This window comes from Hordeum vulgare, chromosome 2H, assembly GCF_904849725.1.
Source record: "Hordeum vulgare subsp. vulgare chromosome 2H, MorexV3_pseudomolecules_assembly, whole genome shotgun sequence".
NCBI classification, from domain to species: domain Eukaryota; kingdom Viridiplantae; phylum Streptophyta; class Magnoliopsida; order Poales; family Poaceae; genus Hordeum; species Hordeum vulgare.
In genome coordinates, this window is record NC_058519.1 from 35,591,193 (window position 1) to 35,616,892 (window position 25,700).

General features: G+C 45.6%; 1 protein-coding gene and 1 pseudogene across 1 annotated transcript; both read right to left on the minus strand.

The window, feature by feature from the left end:
- Nucleotides 1-9,299: 9,299 nt before the first annotated feature.
- Nucleotides 9,300-9,383, minus strand: LOC123433766 (annotated as a pseudogene).
- A 3,820-nt stretch (nucleotides 9,384-13,203) lies between these two features.
- On the minus strand, nucleotides 13,204-15,045 carry LOC123429432 (NAC domain-containing protein 92-like). Its single transcript, XM_045113469.1, has 3 exons — nucleotides 14,714-15,045; nucleotides 14,340-14,614; nucleotides 13,204-14,134 (listed from the first exon to the last, which is right to left on the minus strand). The coding sequence occupies exons 1-3, from the start codon at nucleotides 14,907-14,909 to the stop codon at nucleotides 13,511-13,513; spliced, it is 1,095 nt and encodes a 364-aa protein (XP_044969404.1). The 5' UTR covers nucleotides 14,910-15,045; the 3' UTR covers nucleotides 13,204-13,510.
- Nucleotides 15,046-25,700: the final 10,655 nt, after the last annotated feature.

The following is a 25,700-nucleotide window of genomic DNA, read 5'->3' on the forward strand; positions in this document are numbered from 1 at the left end:
CCAACAAATGGTTAGAGGCCATGAAATCTGAGATAGGATCTATGTATGAAAACAAAGTATGGACTTTGGAAGTATTACCTGAAGGGCGAAAGGCCATTCAGAACAAATGGATCTTTAAGAAGAAGACGGACGCGTACGGAAATATGACCGTCTATAAAGCTCGACTTGTGGCAAAGGGTTTTTCACAAGTTCAAGGAGTTGACTACGATGATGTTGGTGAGCGTCGCATGGGAAACAAAAAATTTCCTACGCACACGCAAGATCAATCATGGTGATGGTCATCTACGAGTGGAGAGATCAGATCCACATACCCTTGAAGATCACTAAGCGGGAAGCATTAAGAAACACGGTTGATGTAGTCGAACGTCTTCGCGATCCGAATCGCAAGTGTCCCACGAACTCTGTCCCGGTCTAGTACCGAACGGACGGCACCTCCGCGTTCAGCACACGTACAAATTGATGACGATCTTCGCCTTCTTGATCCAGCAAGAGAGATGAAGAGGTAGCTGAATTTTCCGGAAGCACGACGACGTGGAGGTGATGGTGTTGGAGCTACTCCGGCAGGGCTTCGTCGTGTCGTACCGAACTAGCTACAGGGTGTCACGAAGTAGTGGAGGGAGAGAGGGTTGCACTATTGCTTGGGGTGCAAAAATCCTCTCTCACCTCCACTATATACATGTGGGAGGGAGGGGTGGCGCCCTAGGGAAAAAAACTAGGGTCGGCCGACGCAAGAGGAGAGGGAGGAGTCTTCCTCCAACACAACTTGGAAGGAGGAGTCCTTCTTCCCCAAATTGGTTTGGCCACCTCTCCTTTCCTGTCTCCTTCTTTCGGCCGAAGAGTCCTACTTGGGCTGGCCACCAGCCCATTAAGGGCTGGTGCACCACCCTTATGACACTTTGGTTCTCTCCCGGGTGGGTGGCCCCTCCCGGTGGAACTTCAAAACCCATTCATCACTTCTGGTACTTTACCGCTAATGCCCAAAAACCTTTCAGTAGCCAAATGGATCATTCCTATATATCAATCTTTGTCTCCGGACCGTTCCAGAAACCCTCGTGATGTCCGGTATCTCATCCGGGACTCCAAACAATATTCGATTACCAACATCAATAATTCAACCATACCGAAACGTCACCGAACCATAAGTTTGCAGACCCTGCGGGTTCGAGAACATTGTGGACATGAACGAGACACTCTCCAGTCAATATCCAATAGAGGGACTTGGATGCCCATATTGGATCCTACATATTCTACAAAGATCTTATCGGTTGAACCTCTATGTCAAGGATTCAGTTATTCCCGTATTTCACTCCCTTTATCCTTCGGTGCGTTACTTGCTCGAGATTCGATCGTCGGTATCTCCATACCTATTTCAATCTCGTTATTGGCAAGTCTCTTTACTCGTTCGTAATACAAGATCCCATGGCTAACTCTTAGTCACATTGCTTGCAAGGCTTGTTTGTGATGTTGTATTACCAAGTGGGCCCCGAGATACCTCTCCATGCTAACTCAAAGGACACCTTCGGAGATACCTGTAGAGCACCTTTATAGTCACCCTGTAATGTTGCGGCGTTTGATACACACAAGGAAATCCTCCCGTGTTAGTGAGTTAAATGATCTCATGGTCATATGAATGCATACTTGACATGAAGAAAACAATAGCAACAAAATAACACAATCACATGCTACGTTTATAGTTTGGGTCTTGTCCACCACATCATTCTGCTAATGATGTGATTCCGTTATCAAGTGACAACACTTGTCTATGGCTAGGAAACCTTAACCATCTTTGATCAACAAGCTAGTCAAGTAGAGGCTCGCTAGGGACATTTTTTTGTCTATATATCCACACATGTATTTGCATTTCCACTCAATACAATTCTAGCATGGTTAATAAACGATTATCTTGAAACGGGAAATACAATATTAACTATTTTATTATTGCCTCTAGAGCATGTTCCAACAGATGAGACATTCTCACCAATAGCGATGCTTAAGTCCGTCAGAATCATGTTAGCAATAGCTGCATTTTTCGATTATGAAATTTGGAAGAAGGATGTCAAAACAGCGTTCCTTAACGTGTTTCTTAAGGAAGAGTTATATATGATGCAACCGGAAGGTTTTGTCGATCTAGAGAATGCGGACAAAGTATGCAAACTCCAACGATCCATTTATGGACTAGTGCAAGCATCTCGGAGTTCGAATCAGCACTTTGATGAGGTGATCAAGGCATTTGGGTTTATACAGGTTTCTGAAGAAGCTTGTATTTACAAGAAACTGAGTGGGAGTTCTATACCGTTTCTAATATTACATGCGGATGATTTATTTCTGATTGGAAACAATGTAGAACTTTTGGGAAGCGTAAAGGATTACTTGAATAAAAGTTTTCAATGAAGGATCTCGGAGAAGTTGCTTACATATTAGGCATCAATATCTATAGAGATAGATCAAGGCGCCTCATAGGAATTTCACAAAACACATACCTTGATAAGATTTTGAAGGAGATCAAAATGGAACAATCCAAGAAAGGGTTCTTGTGTGTGTTACAAGGTATGAAGTTGAGTATGACTCAATGCCCAGTGACTGCAGAAGATAAAGAAACGATGAGTGTCGTCCCCTATGCTTCAGCCATAGGGTCTATCATGTATGCAATGCTGTGCACAAGACTTGATGTCAGCCTTGCCATAAGTATGGCAGGAAGGTTTCAAAGTAATCCAGGAATTGAGCACTAGGCAGCGGTCAAGAATATTTTAAAGTACCTGAAAAGGACTAAGGAAATGTTTCTCGTTTATGGAGGTGACGAAGAGCTCGTCGTAAAGGGTTATGTCTATGCCAGCTTCGACACTGATCCGGATAACTCTAAGTCACAAACCGGATACGTATTTATTCTTAATGGGGGTGCAGTAAGCTGGTGCAGTTTCAAGCAGAGCGTCATAGCTAATTCTACCTGCGAAGCCGAGTACATAGCTGCCTCGGAGGCGGCTAAAGAGAGTGTGTGGATGAAGCAGTTCATGACAGATCTTGGAGTTGTGCGAAGTGCACTGGATCCAATAAATCTGTTCTATGAGAACACTGCTGTCATTGCTCTAGCCAAGTAACCAAGGTTTCACAAGAGGACCAGACACATAAAGCGACGCTTCAATGCCATCCACGATTACATCAAGGAGGACATAAGTATTTGCAAAGTGCACACGGATCTGAATGTTGCAGATCCGATGACTAAGCCTCTTCCATGAGCAAAACATGATCAACACGAGAACTATATGGGTGTTAGATTCGTTACATTGTAAATCACATAGTGATGTGAAGCTAGATTATTGACTCTAGTGCAAGTGGGAGACTGTTGGTAATATGCCCTAGAGGAAATAATAAAATAGTTATTATTATGATTCATAATATCAAGATGACAAAATGTAGGCTTTAACAGTAGTGGTGATAATCTGCATAGCAGTAGATCTACGCACTACCTTGTGATCCCAAAACATCAATTTGAAAAACAACACTTGTAATTTTGCATATCAATTCTTGCTTGAATCAAGCCAAAGGATCAATTAAGATGAACTGATTTTATTTGCAAGAAATTAAAAATCTCAATTGCAAATAACAGATGTAAATAATCTCAACATATAGAATAACATGGAAATTTATTACATCACAATTTATTCTGGGGTGCAAAGTATTCTACAAATATACACTACTATTGCAATGCATAGTAATGATGTTGCAAATTTGGTGCTCAAGTGAAAAACTTGAATAATATAGACCTCAAATTAAATGAGATGATCTTATATCAAATCACAAGACAGTTCCGTAGGGTGAATTAATATTTTACGAGAGAAAATTAATCCCAATTGCAATGAGATTGTTTTGCGAGAAAATAATAATTTTCAATCGCAATTCAATATTGTTGCGCGAGAAAACTTAGTCTCAATCGCAAAACAATGTTATTGTATAAGGAATTGCAATAACAAACACACATACACACATTTCTGGAATTTTAAAACTCAACAGAGAATGGGTTAATTGCATATCTATGCATACATGGTCTAAAAAAAATAAGTACTAATGAATAGCACTAGTAGTTTGACTATGTTGAATTATCGCCTAACGTACATGAATTAATCACAAGACGTATACATACGAGCCTATTATGAAAATAGGCGAAACCGTAAGGTCTAAAGTGCATAACTCGTGAAGAAATAAGGTTCCATCTCCTTTCACCCGAACGATTTCCACCGGGAGAAATCCTATAACCGCCTCTTCGCCATTTTGATTCGACGGCTGGGCGCATGGGCCTGGGGAGCGGCGCGGTGGCCGCGTCAAATGCCATCAACAGCCACACTTTATTCTCGAATACAAAAGAGTACTCGACAGAAATACAGTACTTCCTCCGTCACAGTTTAAAACGTATGTACGTGTACCTAGATCGTCAATTTAACTTATTTAAAATATATTATTTAACATAAAAATTATATCATTAAAAAATAGAACATCTAAAGTTTTAATGAAATATATTTTTTATAATATATGACTCTTATTAAGTTGGTCAAATTCAGGACTCAAGTACATCTGCCGGACTTGTAAACTAAGACAGAGGTTGTATTATTTAACTTTAAATACTGCAATTAGCCAGCCCATTCATGACCCAACAACCCAATGGATAAGGGGTTGCTACAAGTACGGACGTTTTACAGGATTTTTACAGGCAAAGTTGAAGTGGTTTATTTTAATTGGTACTTAGATGAGGCCGGCCCCATCCTAAAAATCAAGGGGGGGATTAGTGAGGAGGAAAACCCATCAGTCAGTAACCTTCTGTAAAACGGTCCATAGGTGTGGCATTTTCCTGGATAAGGTTGTACGAGGGAGAGCAGTGAAGGAAGAAATTTACCACTCGCTCAATCGCCTTCTCACGAGCATGCAGGCGGTGTCCACCAGAGTCATGAGATGAGAGGAAGCCTTCTTCCTCCGTCTGCTTCTGCTCGGGCGCCATGCGACTAGTGCTCGAAGTGTGATAATAACTGGGGTAGAAACGTATGCATTATGCAGGAACGTATGCGTGTTTATATAAGACATAAGCCAACCGAATACACAAGATTTACAAGGTGGTTAGGATTGATCTTTATCTATACAAAGGATATATCTACAAGATCAATCCTAACTTAAACAAACACGCACGCCTAATGTTACAATGTCTAACACTCCCCTTCAATCACAACTTATGTAAGTTGAGATTGCGACGAAAAACATCTAACTGACGAGCAATAAGCGGTTTAGTGAAACCATCCGCCACTTGATCTCCAGTTGGAATGAACCGAATATGCAACAACTTCTGAGCAACCTGTTCACGGACAAAATGATAGTCAATCTCAATATGCTTGATACGAGCATGAAAAACAGGATTGGCAGAGAGATAGGTTGCACCCAAGTTATCACACCAAAGAGAGGCAGCAGTAGGATGAGCAATCCCCAACTCAGTCAATAGATTTTGTACCCAAATGATTTCAGCCGTGGCATTGGCAAGTGCCTTATATTCAGCTTCAGTACTGGAGCGAGACACAGTGGGTTGCTTGCGAGCAGTCCAAGAAACAAGATTACTACCAACAAACACAGCAAAACCTCCAGTGGACTTTCTATCATCAGGACAGCCAGCCCAATCAGCATCAGAGAAAGCACTTACCAACATGGAGTTAGATTTGTGAATAGAAAGACCATGAGACAAAGTGCCTTGCAAATATCTAAGAATCCTCTTGACAGCGGTCCAATGAACAGTAGTAGGAGCATGCAAAAATTGACAAACCTTATTGACTGGAAAGGAAATATCAGGGCGAGTGAGTGTGAGATATTGCAATGCTCCAACAACACTGCGGTACTGAGTAGAATCCTCATCCCCAAGAGGTTGACCATTAAACAAAGACAGCTTCTCAGAGGTGGATAGGGGTGTGCTAACAGGCTTGCATCCTGGCATAGCCACTCTTTGCAGTAATTCAAGCAAGTACTTATGTTGAGATAAAAGGATGCCACCATCAACAGGAGTTACCTCAATACCAAGGAAATAATGAAGGGAGCCAAGATCCTTGAGAGCAAAATCAGTGCGTAAGTCAGCAAGGAGAGCTTCAACTGCCTGAGGGTGCGAACTGGTGACAATAATATCATCCACATATATAAGCATAAAAATGATGATACCAGCCCGTGAATATAGAAACAGAGATGCATCACACTTAGAGGGCACAAAACCAAGGGACTGCAACTTGTGAGAGACGTGAGTACCAGGCTCTTGGTGCCTGTTTAAGACCATAAAGAGCTTTATCAAGTTTGCAAATAAGATGAGGTGACTGTGGATCCACATACCCAGGAGGTTGTTTCATGAACACATCCTCTTCCAGAACACCATGTAAGAACGCGTTCTTGACGCCCAACTATCGCATGCACCATCCTTTAGAGACAGCTATAGACAAAATTAACCTGATAGTGGCAGCTTTGACAACAGGGCTAAAGGTGTCCTCATAATCAAGACCATAACGCTGCTTAAAACCCTTTGCAACCAACCGTGCTTTAAAACGATCAATACTGCCATCAGATTTACGTTTAATCTTGTATACCCACTTGCAATCAATAAGATTTGTACCTTTCTCGTGTGGCACAAGATGCCACGTACGATTCTCCATATGTGCACGATACTCCTCATCCATGGCCTCCTTCCAACGAGAATGAGCAAGGGCCTCCGACAAATTTTGTGGTTCACCTATAGCACAAAAGGAGCCCCAACGGATACAACCATCTTTATATTCTTTGGGTTTGAGAGTACCACTTCGTGACCGTGTGTGAGGACGATTAGGAGGAGGGGGCGGCAGAGGTGGCAGGAGCGCCTGGCGGCGGCGAGATGCATCAGCAGCATCAGACGAGGCAGCCGACAGGGACCCATCATCAGCGGTGGCATGCAGCGTATCGGAAACCGACACGTGATCGGGTGACGCGGCGGAGCTACGCGGCTCCCGAACTTGTGGAGGGAACGGGCCACATCCAGTGGCAGGGGGCGCCGCAGCAGCCGTCGCGGGCGGCTCCAGAGTTGGTGGAGAAGATGGCCCACGGGCAGGGGCAGTTGGCGCCGCAGAAGCCAACGCGGGCGTTGCAGTCGAGGGAGGAACCGGCGAGGCAGCCGACTGGGGCAGACCCGAGGGGGAGGCCGTGGCCGACCGGGACATGCCCGGGTCCCGCACCAGGTCCCGCAAGTGGGCGGTGTCGGGAGACCGCGTTGGGTCCGAGGCGGAGCCACCCGAGTCCGCGCGTGAGGACGCACCACATGGGGCGACAGGATCGGGCGGGAGGTTGCCGGATTGGTGCGCCGATCCCGGGGCGGATTCGCCTGGTGCACCTGCCGCGCCTGATCCCGAGGCGAATCGGGCAGGAGTATCAGCATGGGATTCCGCGCCGGTGGGATTTCCTGTGGCTGAGAAATCTGCAGCATTGGTGACCTGCATAAAATCATCACTGCCTGCACAATGCTCATTAGATCCTGTAGCACCGGTATGAGAAATAGACACAGTATTAGTATGCACTTCCTCGAGAGGTACTGGAGCTGGCTGTGGGGGAAAAAGAGAAGGTAAAAGAACAAGTTCGGCACGAAGTTGGGCGCCGGCATTAGGGTGGAGTGCAGCAAAGGGAAAAATATGCTCATCGAAAATAACATCACGAGAGACATAAACCCGACCCGTGGACACATCAAGACATTTATACCCTTTGTGTAGTGGACTATAACCAAGAAACACACATTGTTTAGAACGATACTCAAGTTTGTGTTTGTTGAATGGGCGCAAGTTGGGCCAAACTGCACACCCAAAAATACGAAGAGAGGAATAATCAGGTGTGATGTTAAAGAGACGTTCGAGTGGGGTTTGATTATGAATGACACGACTAGGAACCCTATTTATAAGGTAGACATCCGTGAGGAAAGCCTCATCCCAAAATTTGAGTGGCATGGATGCGTGGGCTAAAAGAGAGAGGCCTACTTCAACAATGTGACGGTGTTTGCGTTCAGCAGAACCGTTTTGTTGATGACCATGAGGACAGGAAACATGATGTGTAATCCCAATACTTTCAAAAAATTGATTCAACTTTTGATATTCACCTCCCCAATCAGTTTGCATGGCAATGATTTTCTTATCAAAGAGGCGTTCAACTAGAGCTTGAAAGATATGAAATTTTTGGAACACATCGGATTTATGTTCGATAAGATAAATCCAGCTAAACTTACTAAAATCATCGATGAAACTGACATAGTATTTTTGTTTGCCTATAGAAAGAGGCCCGGGGCCCCATACATCGGAAAAAATAAGCTCTAAAGGAGCATGAGATACACTAGTTGAACGAGAATAGGGTAGTTGATGGCTCTTAGCCATTTGACAAGCATCACAAACTAAATGATGATCTGTTTTATTGGACACGGGAAGATGATGGTTACGAAGAATTTGCTGCACCACTAGGAAGGATGGGTGTTCTAGACGCCTATGCCACCTAGAGGTAGATGGCTTGACGACTCCAAGGATCTGACGTCCAGGGGTAGTTGGTTGGCCACGGATTGGGTAGAGTCCATCTCTACTTGGACCGTGAAGGATTGTGTTCCCCGTTGCCTGATCATTCACAGAAAAGAACTCAGGGTAAACAATAAGATAGGCATTATTATCTTTGGCGAGATGATGACCGGAAAGAAGGCTTTTGGTGGCACTAGGTACATGAAGAATATTATTTAGCTTGAGAGACTCATGAGGGGTAGGAAGAAGTGCATGACCAATATGTGCAATTTCCATACCTTGACCATTTGCTGTATGGATTTGTTCTGGCCCGGTGTAGCGATCACACACCGTAAGCTTCTCTAGCTCACCGGTCACATGGTCCGTTGCCCCCGTGTCGAGATACCAGTTAGTATCAACACCATAGGAGGGAGCAGCGGCATTGGCAGACTTGGGAGGATTGCCTTGGTGCTTGGGGTTGTTGTTGAAGGTCTTGTCGAAGCGCTTTTTGCAGGACCAAGCACCATGGCCAGCATATTTGTAGATCTGGCAGATGAGGGGGCCTTGAGGATGAGCAGCGCCTCCTCCTGGTGGGGTAGTAGTAGTGCCGAAGTTGTTGGGGAAGGCGGCACCACCACCAGCAGGAGGACGAGCAGAACCACCACGGCCGCCCCCTTTGGATGCGAGGTTGATGGAGTGGGCGGCAGTGGTGTTCTGGGACTCGATCCTTGTTTCAGCAGAAAGGAGGAGGGAAAACAGCTCACCAAGACCGATGGGATTGTCTACTGCTGCACGGGTTGAGATCGCAGACACAAAGGAGTTGTAGTCCGAATCCAAACCGTGCAGGATATGAGAGACAACCTCATCTTCATCAACAGGAGTCCCGGCCGCCGCAAGTTCATCTGCGAAGCCTTTCATCTTAGCATAATAGGAATCAGCGCAGAGATCACCTTTGCATGATGTGGAGAGTTGGCCGCGAAGTTGGATCTTGCGAGCACGGGACTATACCGCAAAAAGCATGAGGAGCATCTGCCACACGCCGGAGGAGGTGGTGATGGTGTGGACTTGCAGAAGAACATCCTGGGTGAGGGATGCGAGGAGGAAAGTCAGGACCTGTTGGTCCTGACTGTACCACGCGGTGTACGCCGGGTTGGGAGTCGAGATCGTCTCCTTCTTCTCGGAGACCTCCGTCTCCCTGTCCAGAACAGCAGGGGGCGCCGCAGAGGTACCATCTAGGTACCCCATCAGGGCGGCAGCCCTGATGTGAGGAAGAACCTGCGCCTTCCACATCAAAAAAAATTCTCGGGAAAGTTTCTCGGTGATTGTGTGGCCGAGGGCAGCAAGGGAGGTGGCGGGGTTCATGGCGGCGGCGGTGGTGGAGGGGGAGGGGTTGGACATAGATGGAAGAGAGAGGCTCTTATACCATGTGATAATAACTGGGCTAGAAACGTATGCATTATGCAGGGACGTATGCGTGTTTATATAAGGCATAAGCCAACCGAATACACAAGATTTACAAGGTGGTTAGGATTGATCTTTATCTCTCCCTATAATAATAAAGCAAATACTGTTTCTGGTCATCCGTCATGAAAATTACCCCTAAAGTTTGCATAAATTACCCACCATGCCACCGGTAAGTAATAGAAAACGTTTCACAAAGCCAAAAATCCTGGACTGGGCCGGCCCATGTAAAAACCTCCTATATTACGCTCTGCATGCTGGAAGAATATCCAGCACGCCGTATGGGCCGGCCCATGCACAGGCGCCTGCTTTTAGTTCCGTTTATTTATATATTTTCAGTTCCGTTTTCTTTTTTTATTTTACATAATTTATAACTTTAAATAATTTTTAAATTTTTAATAAACTGAAAATTATAAATCAACATATTTAAAAAATAAAATGTTTGTGACTTCAAAAACTGCTCGGGGTTTTGTAAAAAATGCCCGCATATACAATAAAATATTTGCAATTTTAGAAAAATGTTTGTACAATAATAAAAGTCCATGATTTCAAATACAATTCCATGTATTAAAAATTATTAAAGGCATTTAACAAAATGCTTTCTAATTCAAAATATGTTAATGCATTTAAAAAATGTCCTAAAATTTTCAAAATAGCTAATGCCTGTTTTGATAGTTTCTATTTTTTTTATTTAAAATTTTCCATTACATTTTATTTTATTTCTAATTTAAATAATTTATAATTACAAAAACATTTGCATATTAAAAAATAGGAATTTTGAATTAAAATGCTGACGAAAACATAAAATGTTTGTGGCTTCAAAAAAATCGCCGGTTTTTAATATTTTTTTTGCAAATTCCAAAACAATGTCCATGAATTTAATAAATATATTACTGATTTATGGCAGTTTTTTATATGTTTTTTGCAAATTCCAAAACAATGTCCATGAATTTAATAAATATATTACTTATTTATAAAAATGTTTGTTTATTCAGAAAAACTTCATGCATTTCAAAAAATGTTTGTGAATTTAAAATAAATCCTCCAATATAAAAAATTATGTTCGTCGTTTCTTGAATTGGTGGCCAATTCAAAAGAAAATATTTAAACCCGTTCGAAATATAAAAAATATTCATGATTTTTAGTAAATGTTTGTAAATTGTAAAAAATGTTCTCGATTTTAAAATCGTTCCCATATTTGTAAAATTGTTCACGAAAGATCTAATGTATGTAGTTAAACATTAATGCTTCTAAGTCTTTGTGACAATATACCTGTGTGAATTTTGAAGAATTAACTGTTGGATGGATCGGATTATTATTTTATGTTTTCTAAAAAAAATTCTTGATATTCAGAATAAATCTTTGAGTTACCAAGATTTTTGACAACCATGATATATATTTTTTGAAAATGTAAAGATTGCTTCAACTTGTGAATAAATTTAAAAGAAGAAACATTTTCTTGCGTTTGTGCACAAAATTTCTAAATCAAGCGATGATATATGAACATAATGTGGTCACCATCATTGGAGATTATGTTTTTTTTCCAAGGCAATGCACGGGCCATTTTGCTAGTCTATACAAAGGATATATCTACAAGATCAATCCTAACTTAAACAAACACGCACGCCTAATGTTACAATGTCTAACACGAAGAGCCGCTGCTGCGTCCCGACCCTAGCGTAGCAGGCCCCCATCGTGGCAGTTTCTTCACCGACGACTGGGGAAGGGACCAGGCGCTCCCTCGTGTTTGTAAAAGGACGAACCACCGAGAAGGCCGGGGCGCGATCCTGCGCGACCAAGGTTTGGCGCGGCCCGGCCAGGCGCGGGAGTGGGCGGCGAGGCCACGGCGCGACGCGGCCGGCGAGGACGAGCACAGCCACGGCCTGCCGCGAGCTCGGGAGGGCATGGGCAGGCGCGGTCGGCCACTGCTTGGCGCAGGTGAGCGCGGCCGGGCGCAGCCGCGGCCTGGCGCGGGCCCGGGAGGGCGCGGCCGGCCACATCTTGGAGCGGATGAGCGCGGCCGGGCGCGGGTGACGCAGCCACGGCCTGGCGGACGGGCGACGACCCGGGCGCAAGTCTGGGCGCGGGCGGCGCAACCACGGCGTGGCGGACGGGCGACGACCCGGGCGCAAGTCTGGGCGCGGGCAACGCAGCCACGACCTGGAGGACGGGTGCCGACGCGGAAGATCTTCTCTCCCCGGCGGTAGAGACTACGTGTTGATAACGTAGTAAAACAAAAGGAAATGATGTAACTATCTTCATTATTCATTGATAATGATGTTTATATACAAGTTGGGGGCGCGATGAGAGGATGCGTCCAGATGCGACTGTCAGGATTAGTGCTAATGGCCTGGCAGATTAAAGAGGAGATCTACCTTATAATTAAAACAGTTAACTAATTTGGAGGCTGCTACACATCCGTCGGATGATGTTTACAAAATATCATTCACCTTGATAGCCGTCCGATCCGCGCGCGACGCTTCGGATAGGCACCATGTAATTCCTGAGACAACGCTTCAGTTTCTGAAACAATTGCTTTGTTGCAGTTTTTTTTTCTTCGCGCGCGCTTCGTGGACACCGGATAATTCCTGACAACGCTCCAGTTTCTGAAACAATCGCTTTGTTGCAGTTTTTTCCTTCGTCTTTCCGCAACATAAGTATTGCTGCGAAAATAAATTTTTGCAACAAAAGTTCATGTTGCAGAAACTCCATCTTCCTTCAGACAGAAAACAGAGGGAGGTATGGAGCTGTGGAGGACGCACAACCATGGCTGGCGGAGGCATCGGTCCAGATCCGGTTTGGCGCGGGGAGGCAAGGCCGACGCGGGTCGGCCGACGGCAGGAACGCGATGGCGATGGCTGGGGGCTCCGGCGCCGGTGGCTGGGGCTCCGGTGGCGGCAGGACCGGCCAGCGGCGGCGCACCACGGCGGGCATGCGGGACCGTGCTCGGGCAGCGCTCGAGAGGAGGAGGGAGCCAACGGCTCGCTCGGGCAGAGGCTCGGGAGGCTCCAGGCGACGGGGAGGTGCAGGCGCGGTGGCCCTGTTTCGGAGAGGCCGGCCGATGCGGGCGGAGCAGGCGATGGCAAGCGGCGGCGCGGTATGGGGCAAGGGCACTCGCGAGGAGCTGCAGGAAACGTTTCAGAAAAACGGTCACAGCTCACACTGAAGCTGGTCCGGTCTCGTCCGTCTGATAAAGGACGATCGTCGAGCCGGCGAACGAGCCAGCGCGATCGGCCGGTTGAACACAATCTTTTCTCTTAATTAATTCAAACAGTTATCAGTTATCACACCCTAGCCTAAGATTAATCAGCACTCCCTCTCGCTCACAGGCCATCATTATGCCTTGCACGCATCAACAAACACACAACGACGATCCTCTTCCTCCTCGAATCGTCACCGCCTAATTAACCCAATCCTTAATCAAAGTTAATGAAGCAACTAATCAATCCACGAGCTAGCACCAACCAGTGAAATTAACCACCTATGGCTACCAGGAAGCAAACGGAGACGATCCAGTCCATCGGATGGATGGATAGATTTCAGATCTACCACATGTTGGAGAAGTCCATGGGAGGCTCGCCCCGGCACAGCTCCTCAAGATCGACGTACGACTGCGACGACGGCATCGGGAACGAGGTGCCCGCGGCACCGGCGAGCGCGCCCGTGTCGAAGAGGCCGAGCGAAGGGCTCAGCAGCGCCGACGAAGACGCCGCCTCCGGCTTGCAGTGCATGCGGATCGCGGTCTGCTGGTCCCCCATGGCTTCCTCGTAGGGTGAGTACCCGGCGCCGCCGTGGTTGCCGTTGGCCGTCGCCGCCGGCATGAAGAAGTAGCTGGGGCTCTGCGTCTGCTGCTGCGGCACCGGTGGCTCCGTCTTGATGGTCAGATGCTCCGTGTCCGGGTCAAGCGGCAGAGCGGCGCTGGAGGTGGAGCTCGAAGCGCGGGCGGCGAAGTCGTCGGCGCCAGACGGAGAGTCCATGAGCATCGGCAGGTCGGCGTCGTCGAGCAGGCCGGCGTTGTTGAGCAATTCGTCATAGTTGAACAAGCCATCGACATCGAGGAAGGCGAGCGGGTCCTCCATGGCCCCGTCGGCCGCCGGCGCCATCCGGGGCGCATTCTTCGCCGCCGCCGCCAAGTCTTTGTTGAACACCCGGCAGACTGCCCAATCGTCCTGCACGCACGCAACAGGCAAGGTGAGCGAGAAAACAACACGAGAATCCCTAATATAAGAAGCAAGAAACACATCTCGCGAGCGCGACATGTGAGCGCGTGGTCCAGCAGCATCTCCAGATGCTCCGGCGGTCAGTTGGATCGATCGACACAATCAGATGGAGACTGAAAAACAAAATGGTACAAGATTCTTGCGGTTGCCGTACCTTGGCGGTGGGGGGGAGGCGATGGGGCAGCTGGCCCTCGAGGCGGTATTCGTGCATCACCCACGGCGTCTTCCCGCCGCTGGGGGCGCGGCCGGTGTAGAAGACGAGCGTCTTCTTCATGCCGACGAGGACCTTGCCGCGATAGATCTCCTTGTCCTTCCCCGTCGCCTTCCAGTGGCCGCGCTCTGTGGCCCGGTTGGTGCGCGTCCCCGTCGGGTACTTCCGGCTCTTGTGCACGAAGAAGAACCACTCCTTCTCGCCCATCTTCGCCAGGCCTGCAGAAAAACACGAACCGGCCATGAGCGTGCTGCAAATCAGATCAAAGAACGACGCTCTTGTCGAGGAGTAGACTAGTAGTACTCCGCTGCACTCACCCGGGAGGTCCCACGGCTCGTTCTTGTTGAGGTCGACGTCGGTGATCACTTGGCAGGAGAAGGATTCGTGGAGGACCTTGCGGGTGAGGTAGTCGGTGACCACCTCCTCGTCGGTGGGGTGGAACCGGAACCCCGGTGGAAGCGACAGCTGCGGCTCCTCCACCCCCAGATCCATCACCGCCGTCACGTCCGACATGGCTAGCCGCGCCCTGATCTCGGATCTACTCGCTTGGCTTGCTAAGCCCAGGAGTCAGGATGAAACGGGAGCTGAGGAGGAAGAAGAGCTAGATATGATATGTGAGAGGTGATTATGTCTGAACGCCTTGGGGTTTAGAGGAGCGGCGGGGTGCGGGGTGGTTATATAGCGTCCGGCCGGAGTGGTGTACAGCGGAAGCCAACTTGACGCGCAGCAGCGTTCCCTCAGCACCTCCATAATTTAGCTATTAATTGCTTTGTAGTGATCTCTTTGTCATGTTTATTAACTTTATCTGCACTGCTTGAAAGAAGGCGACGAGGTGGAATTTCAGGCAGGTGTGAAGCGACTGGCTCGTGCGCAGCAGGTCTAGCGGATGGACAGCATGCTCGTGAGAGCCTTCTGCTGGGGGGTGGTGATGGAATTCATTCCAAATGAACTTGTGATATACTCCTCCCGTTCCTAAATATAAGTCTTTAAAGAGATTTCATTAATGGACTACATACAGATATATATATATAGACATACTTTAGAGTGTAAATTCATTCATTTTGCACCGTATGTAGACTCCTAGTGAAATATCTTAAAAGACTTATATTTAGGAACGGAGGGAGTATATCGTAGCCTCATTTTGCAGTTATCACTATGGTTTGAAACCCACTGGTCTCATGTAGTCGCTTTTAGACTCTTTGGATATTTGGCTCTCATGCTGCAGAGGTAGTAACCAAACTCTTGAAGATTTTTGGGTTTCTGATTAGGTATCAACAGGTTTTTATCCCATGGGGGTGATTCGTTGCAGAATCACTTTCAATGGGTTTTCTGTCAATGTCCCAACTCGCTCTCCCCTTCAGTCTCATGGTTTAGTTTGATTTTAGTTCTATGCCTGGATGGTCGAATGATGTTACAGACTGATGTATTTCCATTGGTTGCAAGCATGTCCTAACGAGTTGCTCATGATAACATCCTTCATATCAACTGCAATTATCAAGAGTTAATAGGTTGCTAACACGATTTCGCGGGTGAAAGTGAAACTGACGCAATCGCGGCGCTTTCTCCGATGAGAAACCACCCAGAATTTAAATGTGGTTGTGAATCGCAGAAGACAGCGCCAAAGTTATCAAAGATAACACCCGTTTCGATGCGAAAATCCTTTCTTTCGCGATTTTAGTCGTTAGAAACCATTGTAATGACCTAGTGTAAATCTTCTAGCGACGCAGTCCTTTTCAAACAGGTAATACACTATTAGTCCTTTGTATTTCCTCCGTTTTTATTTACACCGTATATTAGCTTTGATCTAAGTCAAACTTCATAAAGTTAAACCGAGTTAATTGGAAACAATCTAAACTTTCACAATAAAAATATATGTAACGATAATATTTTGAAAATGATTCTAATGGTATTATATGTTGGTATTGTGGATGATAATTCTTTTTGTATAAACTTATTAGGAGTGAATAAAACTAATATACAAAATAAATAAAAACGGATGGAGTAGTTTAAATGCCAATTCTATTTTACACACACGCACGCGAGCGCGCACACACACAACCGTTAGTTGTTAATGATTATCTACACGCGGAGAAAATTTCAACGACCGAGCCGTGCTGTTTCCCTGGGTCGTTGGGTGGTTGGAACTTGGAAGTGATGGTGCCGGTGCTACGTAGTACACGTCAGTTTCCCTGCTGTTTTTGTGTGTGACCAAGAGCGATCGAGCCGCCGATGATTCGTCCTTCTACAGTCGCCATGAAAGATACTAGTAACTACCAGGGTTCTCGTTTCTAGCGAGGCCGTCCATATCATATGCAGCCACACAAAATTCAGAAAAAATGGCCGACGAGTTCTGCAGTGAAAGCATACAGGTCTGCGTTGTCGAAACGAGGGTTAAATCCCAAGTGTCAAGATCTTTTTCTCACCAGCTAGCCTATTCTAGTTCCTTGTCCTATATATCTCATTGACACGTACCACTGCTGAACAACGCACAAAGTGGCACGTGAAAATGCACTATTTATTATCAGGCCTAGCTGTTAAATCCGCGGAGTTATCCACAAGACAAATTTCTAAGGGGAGAAGAGTACAGTAAAATCCAAACTTATGGGAATTTGTTCAGGGAAAGAAAATCCAAATGTTTGACTGTACAGAACAGTATATACCACCATATATTCCAATTGCATTGTGCACCCAGAAAATGCGTTGAGAAACTGTTCTCTCTGACACGATCGAGTAGTCCGCATGCCGTTTTACGGTTCTCTCGACTTTATCTTACCAAGAGAAAGAAGCCTGTCATGCCTATCTGTGACTGTAATAGGTTTCTCTTCTTCTGTAACTGAAAGATAGTACTCCTCATGATCCATATTATTGTTTTTAGATTTGTATAGAGATACAGATGTATTTAACACTAAAACATGCTTAGATGCATCCGTATCTACTTAAATCTAGGACGAGTAATACGGATCGGAGTGAGTACTCTGTCGGTTGCTTGCTCGGGGATAAATAAAAATGCGACCGGATACTTAGCCACTAAGCACGAGTATGTTATAAATAAGCTAAATCTGGACGCATATAGTGATTGGATGGGCTACACTTATTTATGTATGCAAAGACCAAATCTTGAATGCATTAAATGCACTTGGAATTAACATTCCTATCAATTTGATTGAGGTGTAGTGGGCGCTACGGAAAATATCCGGCCATGACGCTGCGGAGGCGCGAAATGCTTATGTCAGGCATTGGTGGATGCGTATGCTGCCGTGGTTGGTCCAATCACAACTCACCGGAATGTCTGGAAAATAAATTGTGAAAAGAATTCAGCAAATCATGCCATATCTGTAAGCTAGATACAGTTGCAACCTATGCAGTTTCCTGGACATTTCTTCCCCTGCCCTACCTGCCTTTTCTGGAGCTGAAATATTATCCCATATATGTAAATGTTAGTACGAAATAGAAAAGGTCATCTGAATTAGCTAGCGTAGCAAACAAAATCCAGCAGTTTCCTCGCACACAATAATTCAGAAACCAGTGGGTTGAGAGCAATACCTAAGAAGATAAGGTGATACATGTATGCAATCGTCAACTGATGATCAGTAATTATCAAGCTATTTTGCGGCTATGAACACTTCCACAATTGCTCATGGCTTTGTTGCTAGAAGCTGCACGACGGGGAATCTCGATCCACAAATACATGGTGTGGTGTTTGGTGGACCTGATCACCGCGCCGGTCAGAGTCCCTGTCGCCGGCCACATCGTCAGTTTTCGGAAGCAGACAAGTCTTCCTTATCATTCCTCGACAGCAACACTGTGCCTGCTGCCATATCTGAAGATCACGGATATGGATTGAAATGAAAGTTTGGTTGACATTAAATTCTCACAACGTGACATATAAAAACCCCACAGCATATGAGAGAGAGGGGAGAGAGATTCTCTTGTAATGTTTTACTCCAAAGCCGGCCAATTTAAAATATGAGTACAATATTGCTGTGGTCTGCCATGATCGCAGGATGGATTTGCTTGGTCCCAAAGGACAGAAACAAAATGCAAATGCATGGCAGACGAAAACCCTTGTCGCCCAAGCATTTGCTACCGCGAAAAAAATTGCACCTGCTGATCTAGGAGTACTATCCTTTTTGCGTGATTCTTCTCTCCTTTTCTTGGACAAAAGTAAAGATGATTTTGCCTGTCCTTTTTGCTCTTTTTGTACCGGCACAGGCATAGTGTTATTTGTGCGTGAAGGGTGCAATCCACTGATTTTTTTTTTGAGGGTGCAATACACACTACTAAGAGACAGTTCGGTTTGCTAGTGTATGCGGTACTGCTAGTGTCCCGTAGGATATATTTTTGCTAGGGGAAACGCTTGCAGCCGGAGCGCCGGCCGAATCGTTCGACTGGTCGCTCGCGGCCCGCGCAGCTGCCTGGTCAGGTATGCAACATTATTTCGCTCAGCTTTGCTACAAACACGTCTAAATTTGCTACAAGTGTTTTTTATTTTATTATAATTTCTTCATTAAAAAAGTTGCATCTATGTTTGGTTGCAACTCGAGTTCGTTGAGTTTTTTTTTACACCGCCGTTTGATTTTTGCTACAATTATGTTAAATTTTTGCTACAACCGGTATTATTTTTTGCTGTAACAGTTCACTAAAAAAGTTGCGTACATGTTCGTCAGAGTTGTAATCCGAGTTCATCCGATTGTTTTGCTACAACTCTTGTTTTGTTTTGCTATTACGCATCATCAGCTTTGTTTTTTTAGATCACGTAAATATTATTTTTGCTATAACTACATTTTTGTTGTAACCGTGAACGAAAATTGCTATAACATGAACGAAATTTATTGCATCGAATTTTTTGTTGCATGAAGATCTAACGATGTGGCCGGTCGAAGGCCCGCACACGGCCGGCCGAATCGCGCCGGCGCAGCTAGTGGCCTACGAATAGCTTTTTTTGTTGAGTACATATCCTGGAAAGATTTCTGTGAGTTGATCCAGCTCGTAGAAAGTGGGAACGGTCGTGGCCGGTTACGTGGGTCCCCGTCTTCGTTTTGGACGGTGAAAAAGGAGGCAACGCCGTCACCCGGCCCTGGTCCAGCTCGATCGTGTGCCGCAGCGACGTTTGTGACGGGATTCCGTCGACACGTACGCATCGTCCAGCTCACTCCAACGTGCTGCTGTTTCGGTGCCGCCGCCATCCTTGGATATAAGGACATAGTACTTTCTTTGTTTTAAATTTCTTATCTTAGATTTATATAGGTGTAAATGTATCTAGTCATATTTTATTATTTAGATACATTCACTTCTATACAAACTTAAGATAAAAAATTACGATGAACGAAGTATACAACAGGATACAGTCAGCCGATGAACGAAGTATACAACAGGACACAGTAAGCCGTCTATAACACCTATCACATAGGAAAATAATTGATGTGGAAGAAAGAGAAACTGAACGAGGTTGTCGGTAGAAATATCGATGATTTATTGCTGTATAAATCGCTAAGTTACAGACGATATTTTCCGTTTGTACGCCTACGTTGTTTATCATGGGTCACGACAGGAAATCCCTTAAAATATGCGTGCACGTTATGAAGTTTCATACGAGTCTAGAGACAATCCATCTCTAAACTAATATAAGAATGTTTACACTACTAAAATACCCCTTTTATAAATTAATATAAAAGCGTTTAAATCACTCCTTATATTAGTTTATGAAGGAAATAGTGACTATTTGTATATATTGTCTGCAAATGATGTGATGGAGTATTATAAAAAACAGCCGTCTAATCTGTTGTGCATGCCCTAAAAGAACGTAGCCTAGTTAAGGCAAGGAAAGATGGAAAACAAAACAATACAGAAAACAAAATACAAGAAAGATTTTCATCTGGAAAACACATTTAAGAAGCGACTTCGATCCAAAGAATTTTACTTTTATTGGCGGCCTCAACATTAGGGCATTCATTATCGTTTCACCGAGGAGGTGAAAAATGCCATCAACCGAAAGCTGGGATTCAAGGCACCCGGACCGGACGGCTTTACCGGGACCTTTTGTATGTGTGTGTGGAGAGGGGGGGAGGGGGTGGACCGGATAAAGATGACGTTAAGGAAGCCATTCACCTATTCTGGAACCTTTTTGTTAGGCTAACTTTTAGTTCACAACCGAATACTGAGAAGCAAAATTAGCTGGATAAGAGGATCTACAGCCGGACTCCTCATATCCGTCTCAAACGCTCGCGCAGCCGATCCGTTCACTGACCGATCACGAAATTGCGACCCAGCCGGACCCTTCAAAGGGGTCTCAAACGCTCGGGCTGACGGGCATCCCTTATATCCAGCCCAAATATGGGGCGGATACGGGGAGCCCACGCGCGCCCGGCCGTGCCCATAATGTCAAACCCGACATCCTAACCCCATCGGAAATTGGACCAAATTCACCCCGCACACCAACCGAATCAATTTGTTGTTTTCCTCTCTTCTTTCTCCTCACGCTGTCCGTCTCGCAGCTGCGCAGCCGTTTGTAGCCTTTATCCCGACTGTTCCATCACAAGAGTCTTCTTTCCCGTGCTCGTGACAGAGGACGCCATCGACAGGTAGGAAGACACAGCGACACGTCCGACAACTCTCTGGCTCTGCATTACGCTTGATGTGTTCAACACTACGTCTGACCGAATTTTTGGTCAATTTTTTGGGGGAAACAATGGATTTCGATGCTTCGTCCGGCGAGGAGTATGGATAGATGAAGCTTGATCAACCGATTGAACATGAGTTCTTTGATTCATCGGATTCGGACGAAGAAGTGGACATGAGCATGCTCATGACCATGCAAGAGGAAATGGACCGGCAAGTGGAGCATATTCTTAATTTCAAGGGCTCAATCAAAGAAAGAAGAGTGATCAATCGGGATAGGGTATCCGGAGCAAAGCTATTGCAAAAGCATTACTATGCTCCGAACCAACTTTCTCAGATGATCCATGGTTTCATATTTTTTCGCATGCAGAAACCAGTGTTTTTGCGCATTATGGAGGCACTGGAGGCACACGACGACTACTTCAAGATAACAAGGAATTGTTGCGGTAAACTCACTTTCTCTTCCAAACATAAGTGCACGGCTACTCTAAGAATGCTTGCACTTGGTACTGCGATAGATGTTGTTAGTGAGATGGTCGGGATGGGGGAGAGCACATGCCTGAAGTCTACTGTCAAGTTTGCCCATGTTGTCGCTTGAGGTGTTTAGAGTAGAGTATCTGAGAGAACCAAATGTGCAGGTCACTGAGAAGTTGTTGGCTATTGGAAAGGTCAGAGGGTTTCCATGAATGCTCAAATCAATTGATTGCATGCATTCGTAGTGGAAGAACTATCCCAAATGTTTGTGAGGAATGTATCAAGGTCACACCAAAGATGCCACCATCATACTAGAAGCCGTGGCATCATATGACTTATGGACTTGGCATGTTTTCTTTGGAATGTCGGATTCTTACAACGACATCAACGTGCTTCAACGATCTCCGATGTTTAGGACGCTTTGCAATGGGAAATCACCTCCGCATAACTACACCATCAACGGCCAAGACTACAACATGGGATACTATCTTGTAGATGACATATATCCTGAGTGGACTGCATTTGTGAAGATCATATCCGAACCACATGGCAGAAAACAAAAGCACACCGCAACATTCAGGAAGCATCTAAGAAGGATGTGGAGAGCGTATTCAGAGTATTGCAAGCGCATTGGAGAATTTTCCATGGGGCTACAATGATGTGGGAATCGAAAACTATGTGGCTGCTAACGACATGTTGTGTTATTTTGCTCAATATGATTGTTGAGGATGAGGGTGATGGTGTAGCCCAAACCAATGATTTTGAAGCACCTAGCGAACTATTTGAAATCCAACAAGATCAAGATGCAGCTCAACTTATGAATTTACTGTAGATGCATCAGAATCTCCAAGTTCATCAGGTGCACACGCAACTGCTAAATGATTTGATGGAGCATATGTGGACCCATAAGGCCATAATGGAAACCAAAGAGCGGATGATTAATTGTGCACTTTGAACAATTTTGTGTAAACACACTTTATGTTCGATAACAACATTTTTTATTTACGTTCGACAATGGTATGTTTCAATGATCGACGTACATGGCTTTGCATGGATTTGAAAGTTCGGATATGAAATATGTGTATGTGTGGAGCGATCTATGAGGGGCGTCTGGATGTGTCCGCAAGCGTTCCCGGACGCGTCCACAGACATATAGGGGGCCGAATTTTCCTAGTCCGGATGTATATGCTCTAACATATCAAAGATCTTGAGCTCATGTATGAAGCACAATACTCATTCAAAGTGTTCTTCTTCTTCTCGAAGATCGACATATCTGCATACAAAGTGTTTAGATTAGCAAATTTAGTTTTTTGATATTTTTCTATTCATAAAGCTTATAGCTCCCCAAGAAAACATGGAATGTAATTTGGTAGATAGTTTCTTCTAGAATTAGTAGAGACTGTCAGTGGCGGCTAGCATCTACGATAATAAGGAAATATCCAACGGCGACCTCCAAACCGGACACCGTATCTATCCGCAGACAGGGGGGCCAGTCCGCATGCACAAATGCGGGAGACGACCATTTAAAGCTAGTCATATACATTTGAAGCCAGATTTCATCTAACTGGATGATTTTCATATAAACTAAACAAAAACATTTACATTTCGAACATGTTTTAACTAAACTATACCATACTAGTCTAATGCCGACTGCAGAAGATCTCCATTCCCACGCCATGTCTTCCCCATGTCAGGTAGGGTACTCATCGAATTGTCATGAGCCCAAAGAGATATGCTTCATCGTGAGCGAAAGAATAGCCCCCTCCTAATCTGCGAAGCATAAACTAGGGTTGGTTTTTGGGCAGGGCAAGACTGTCATGGCCGTCTATGCCCCTACTCACCAGGCAAACAACAATTTTGTCACCTGGCGAAGCGGTGCCGGTGGCCTTCTTAGGTCCCAAGTGCGGCAACCTCCCATGATCTAATTTTCCTCGCTGTCCGCGGTGGTTGCGGACGTGCAGGGCTCCATATACATGGCTTCATTCCCACTTGCTTGAGGACACATCCATTTTCATCATGTTTTTCTACTAATATTCATCTTATTTTGAATTTATATTTCAGATTATGATACAATTCTAATGCCTTTTATGTCTTAAAATGTAATACACACAAAGGGGAGGGATTACCGACAACTGGAATTTTGACCTAAAAAAGCTAGAGCAGAGATAGAAATTCTCGAGAGCTCCAAATTAAGTGAAATTTTACGTTACTTTGGAAAATATCAAAAACAATCGAGCAAAATTATACTAGAGGGGGCTCACCGGCTAGCCACTTGGGTAGGTAGCGCGGCCACCACCCCCTCCCACGTCGTGCTACTTGTCCATGTGGGGTCATGCGGGCTTGATACATCTCCAACGTATCGATAATTTATGAAGTATTCATGTCATATTCATCTATTTTTATATGGCCTTGAAGAGACACGGCACACTTGATCCAGCGCTGAAGGCGTGAGCGTCTGAATGGCTTGTGACAGGCCGTAGCAGGGTGAGGGGGAGTCGAGCCGTATGGGACCGACGGCTGTCGGAGAAGGACTATGTACGCCGCTGCACTAAAATGTGTTGCACCGCGGGCGGGAGCGCATCCGTATCCAACAGAGCTTCTTGCAGCCATGCTGAATCATCGATGATGAAGCTGAGGGAATCAAGAGGCTCTCTTCGCCAAGTGTCATCATGATGACCAGAAATGAATCTCCACCTGCACCGGATTTTGCTAAACATGCAACCCCATGGTGGAAGCTAACTATCGAGGGAACGATCCTGACAATAGTATTAGGGGTATGAATGAGGGGCGCAGCGTAGCTATGGCATAGGTCTAACAGTGATATTTTACGAGTTCGGGGTCCTCTCGGAGGATGTAATGTTGGGTAACGTTGCATGGGAAATAAAATTTTTCCTACGCACACGAAGACCTATCATAGTGATGTCCATATACGAATGGAGATTAGATCTACGTATCCTTGTAGATCGCACAGCGAGAAGCGTTAAGAAACGCGGTTGATGTAGTGGAACGTCTTCACGTGCCTCGAACCGTCCCACGAACCGTCCCGTGATCTGTCCCACGGTCCTTCTGATCTAGCGCCGAACGGACGGCACCTCCGCGTTTAGCACACGTATAGCTCGATGATGATCTCGGCCTTCTTGATCCAGCAAGCAAGACGGAGAAGTAGATGAGTTCTCTGACAGCGTGACGGTGCTCCGGTGGTCGTGATGATCTACTCCTGCAGGGCTCTTCCCGAGCTCCGCAGAAATCCGATCTAGAGGTAAAATTGTGTGGTATAAGCTAGAGTTGCACGTGGCAAAGTTGTGTCTCAAAAAGCCCTAAACCACCACTATATATAGGAGGGAGGGGGAGGGGCTAGCCTTGAGGGACAAGGCCCTCAAGGTGCGTCGGCCGCCAAGAGGAGGAGGACTCCTCCTCCAATTCGGTTTGGGAAGGAGGAGTCGTGTTGTTCCTTCCCACCTCCCTCTTTCCTTTTTCCTTTTCTTTTCTTTTGGTATTTTCTTTATGTGGCGCCATAGCCCTCTTGGGCTGACTCCACCAGCCCAATAAGGACTTGTGGCGACACCCTAGGGCCTTGGGCTCACTCCCGGGTGGGTGCCCCCCCCGGTAAACACCCGAAACCCATTCGCCACTCCAGGTACACTGCCGGAATTTCCCAAAACTTTCCAGTAACCAAATGAAACCATCCTATATATCAATCTTCGTTTTCGGACCATTCGGAAAAACCTCGTGACGTCCGTGATCTCATCCGGGACTCTGAACAACATTCGGTAACCACACATATAACTCAACTATACTAAAACATCATCGAACCTTAAGTGTGCAGACCCTGCGGGTTCGAGAACTATGTAAACATGACCCGAGAGACTCCTCGGTCAATATCCAATAGCGGGACCTGGATGCCCATATTGGATCCTACATATTCTCCGAAGATCTTATCGGTTGAACCTCAGTGTCAAGGATTCACATAATCTCGTATGTCATTCCGTTTGTCCTTCGGTATATGTTACTTGCCCGAGATTCGATCGTCGGTATCCGCATACCTATTTCAATCTCGTTACCGGCAAGTCTCTTTACTCGTTCCGTAATACAATATCCCGTGACTTATACTTAGTCACATTGTTCGAAAGGCTTGTGTGTGATGTTGTATTACCAAGTGGGCCCCAAGATACCTCTCCGTCACACGGAGTGACAAATCCCAGTCTTGATCCA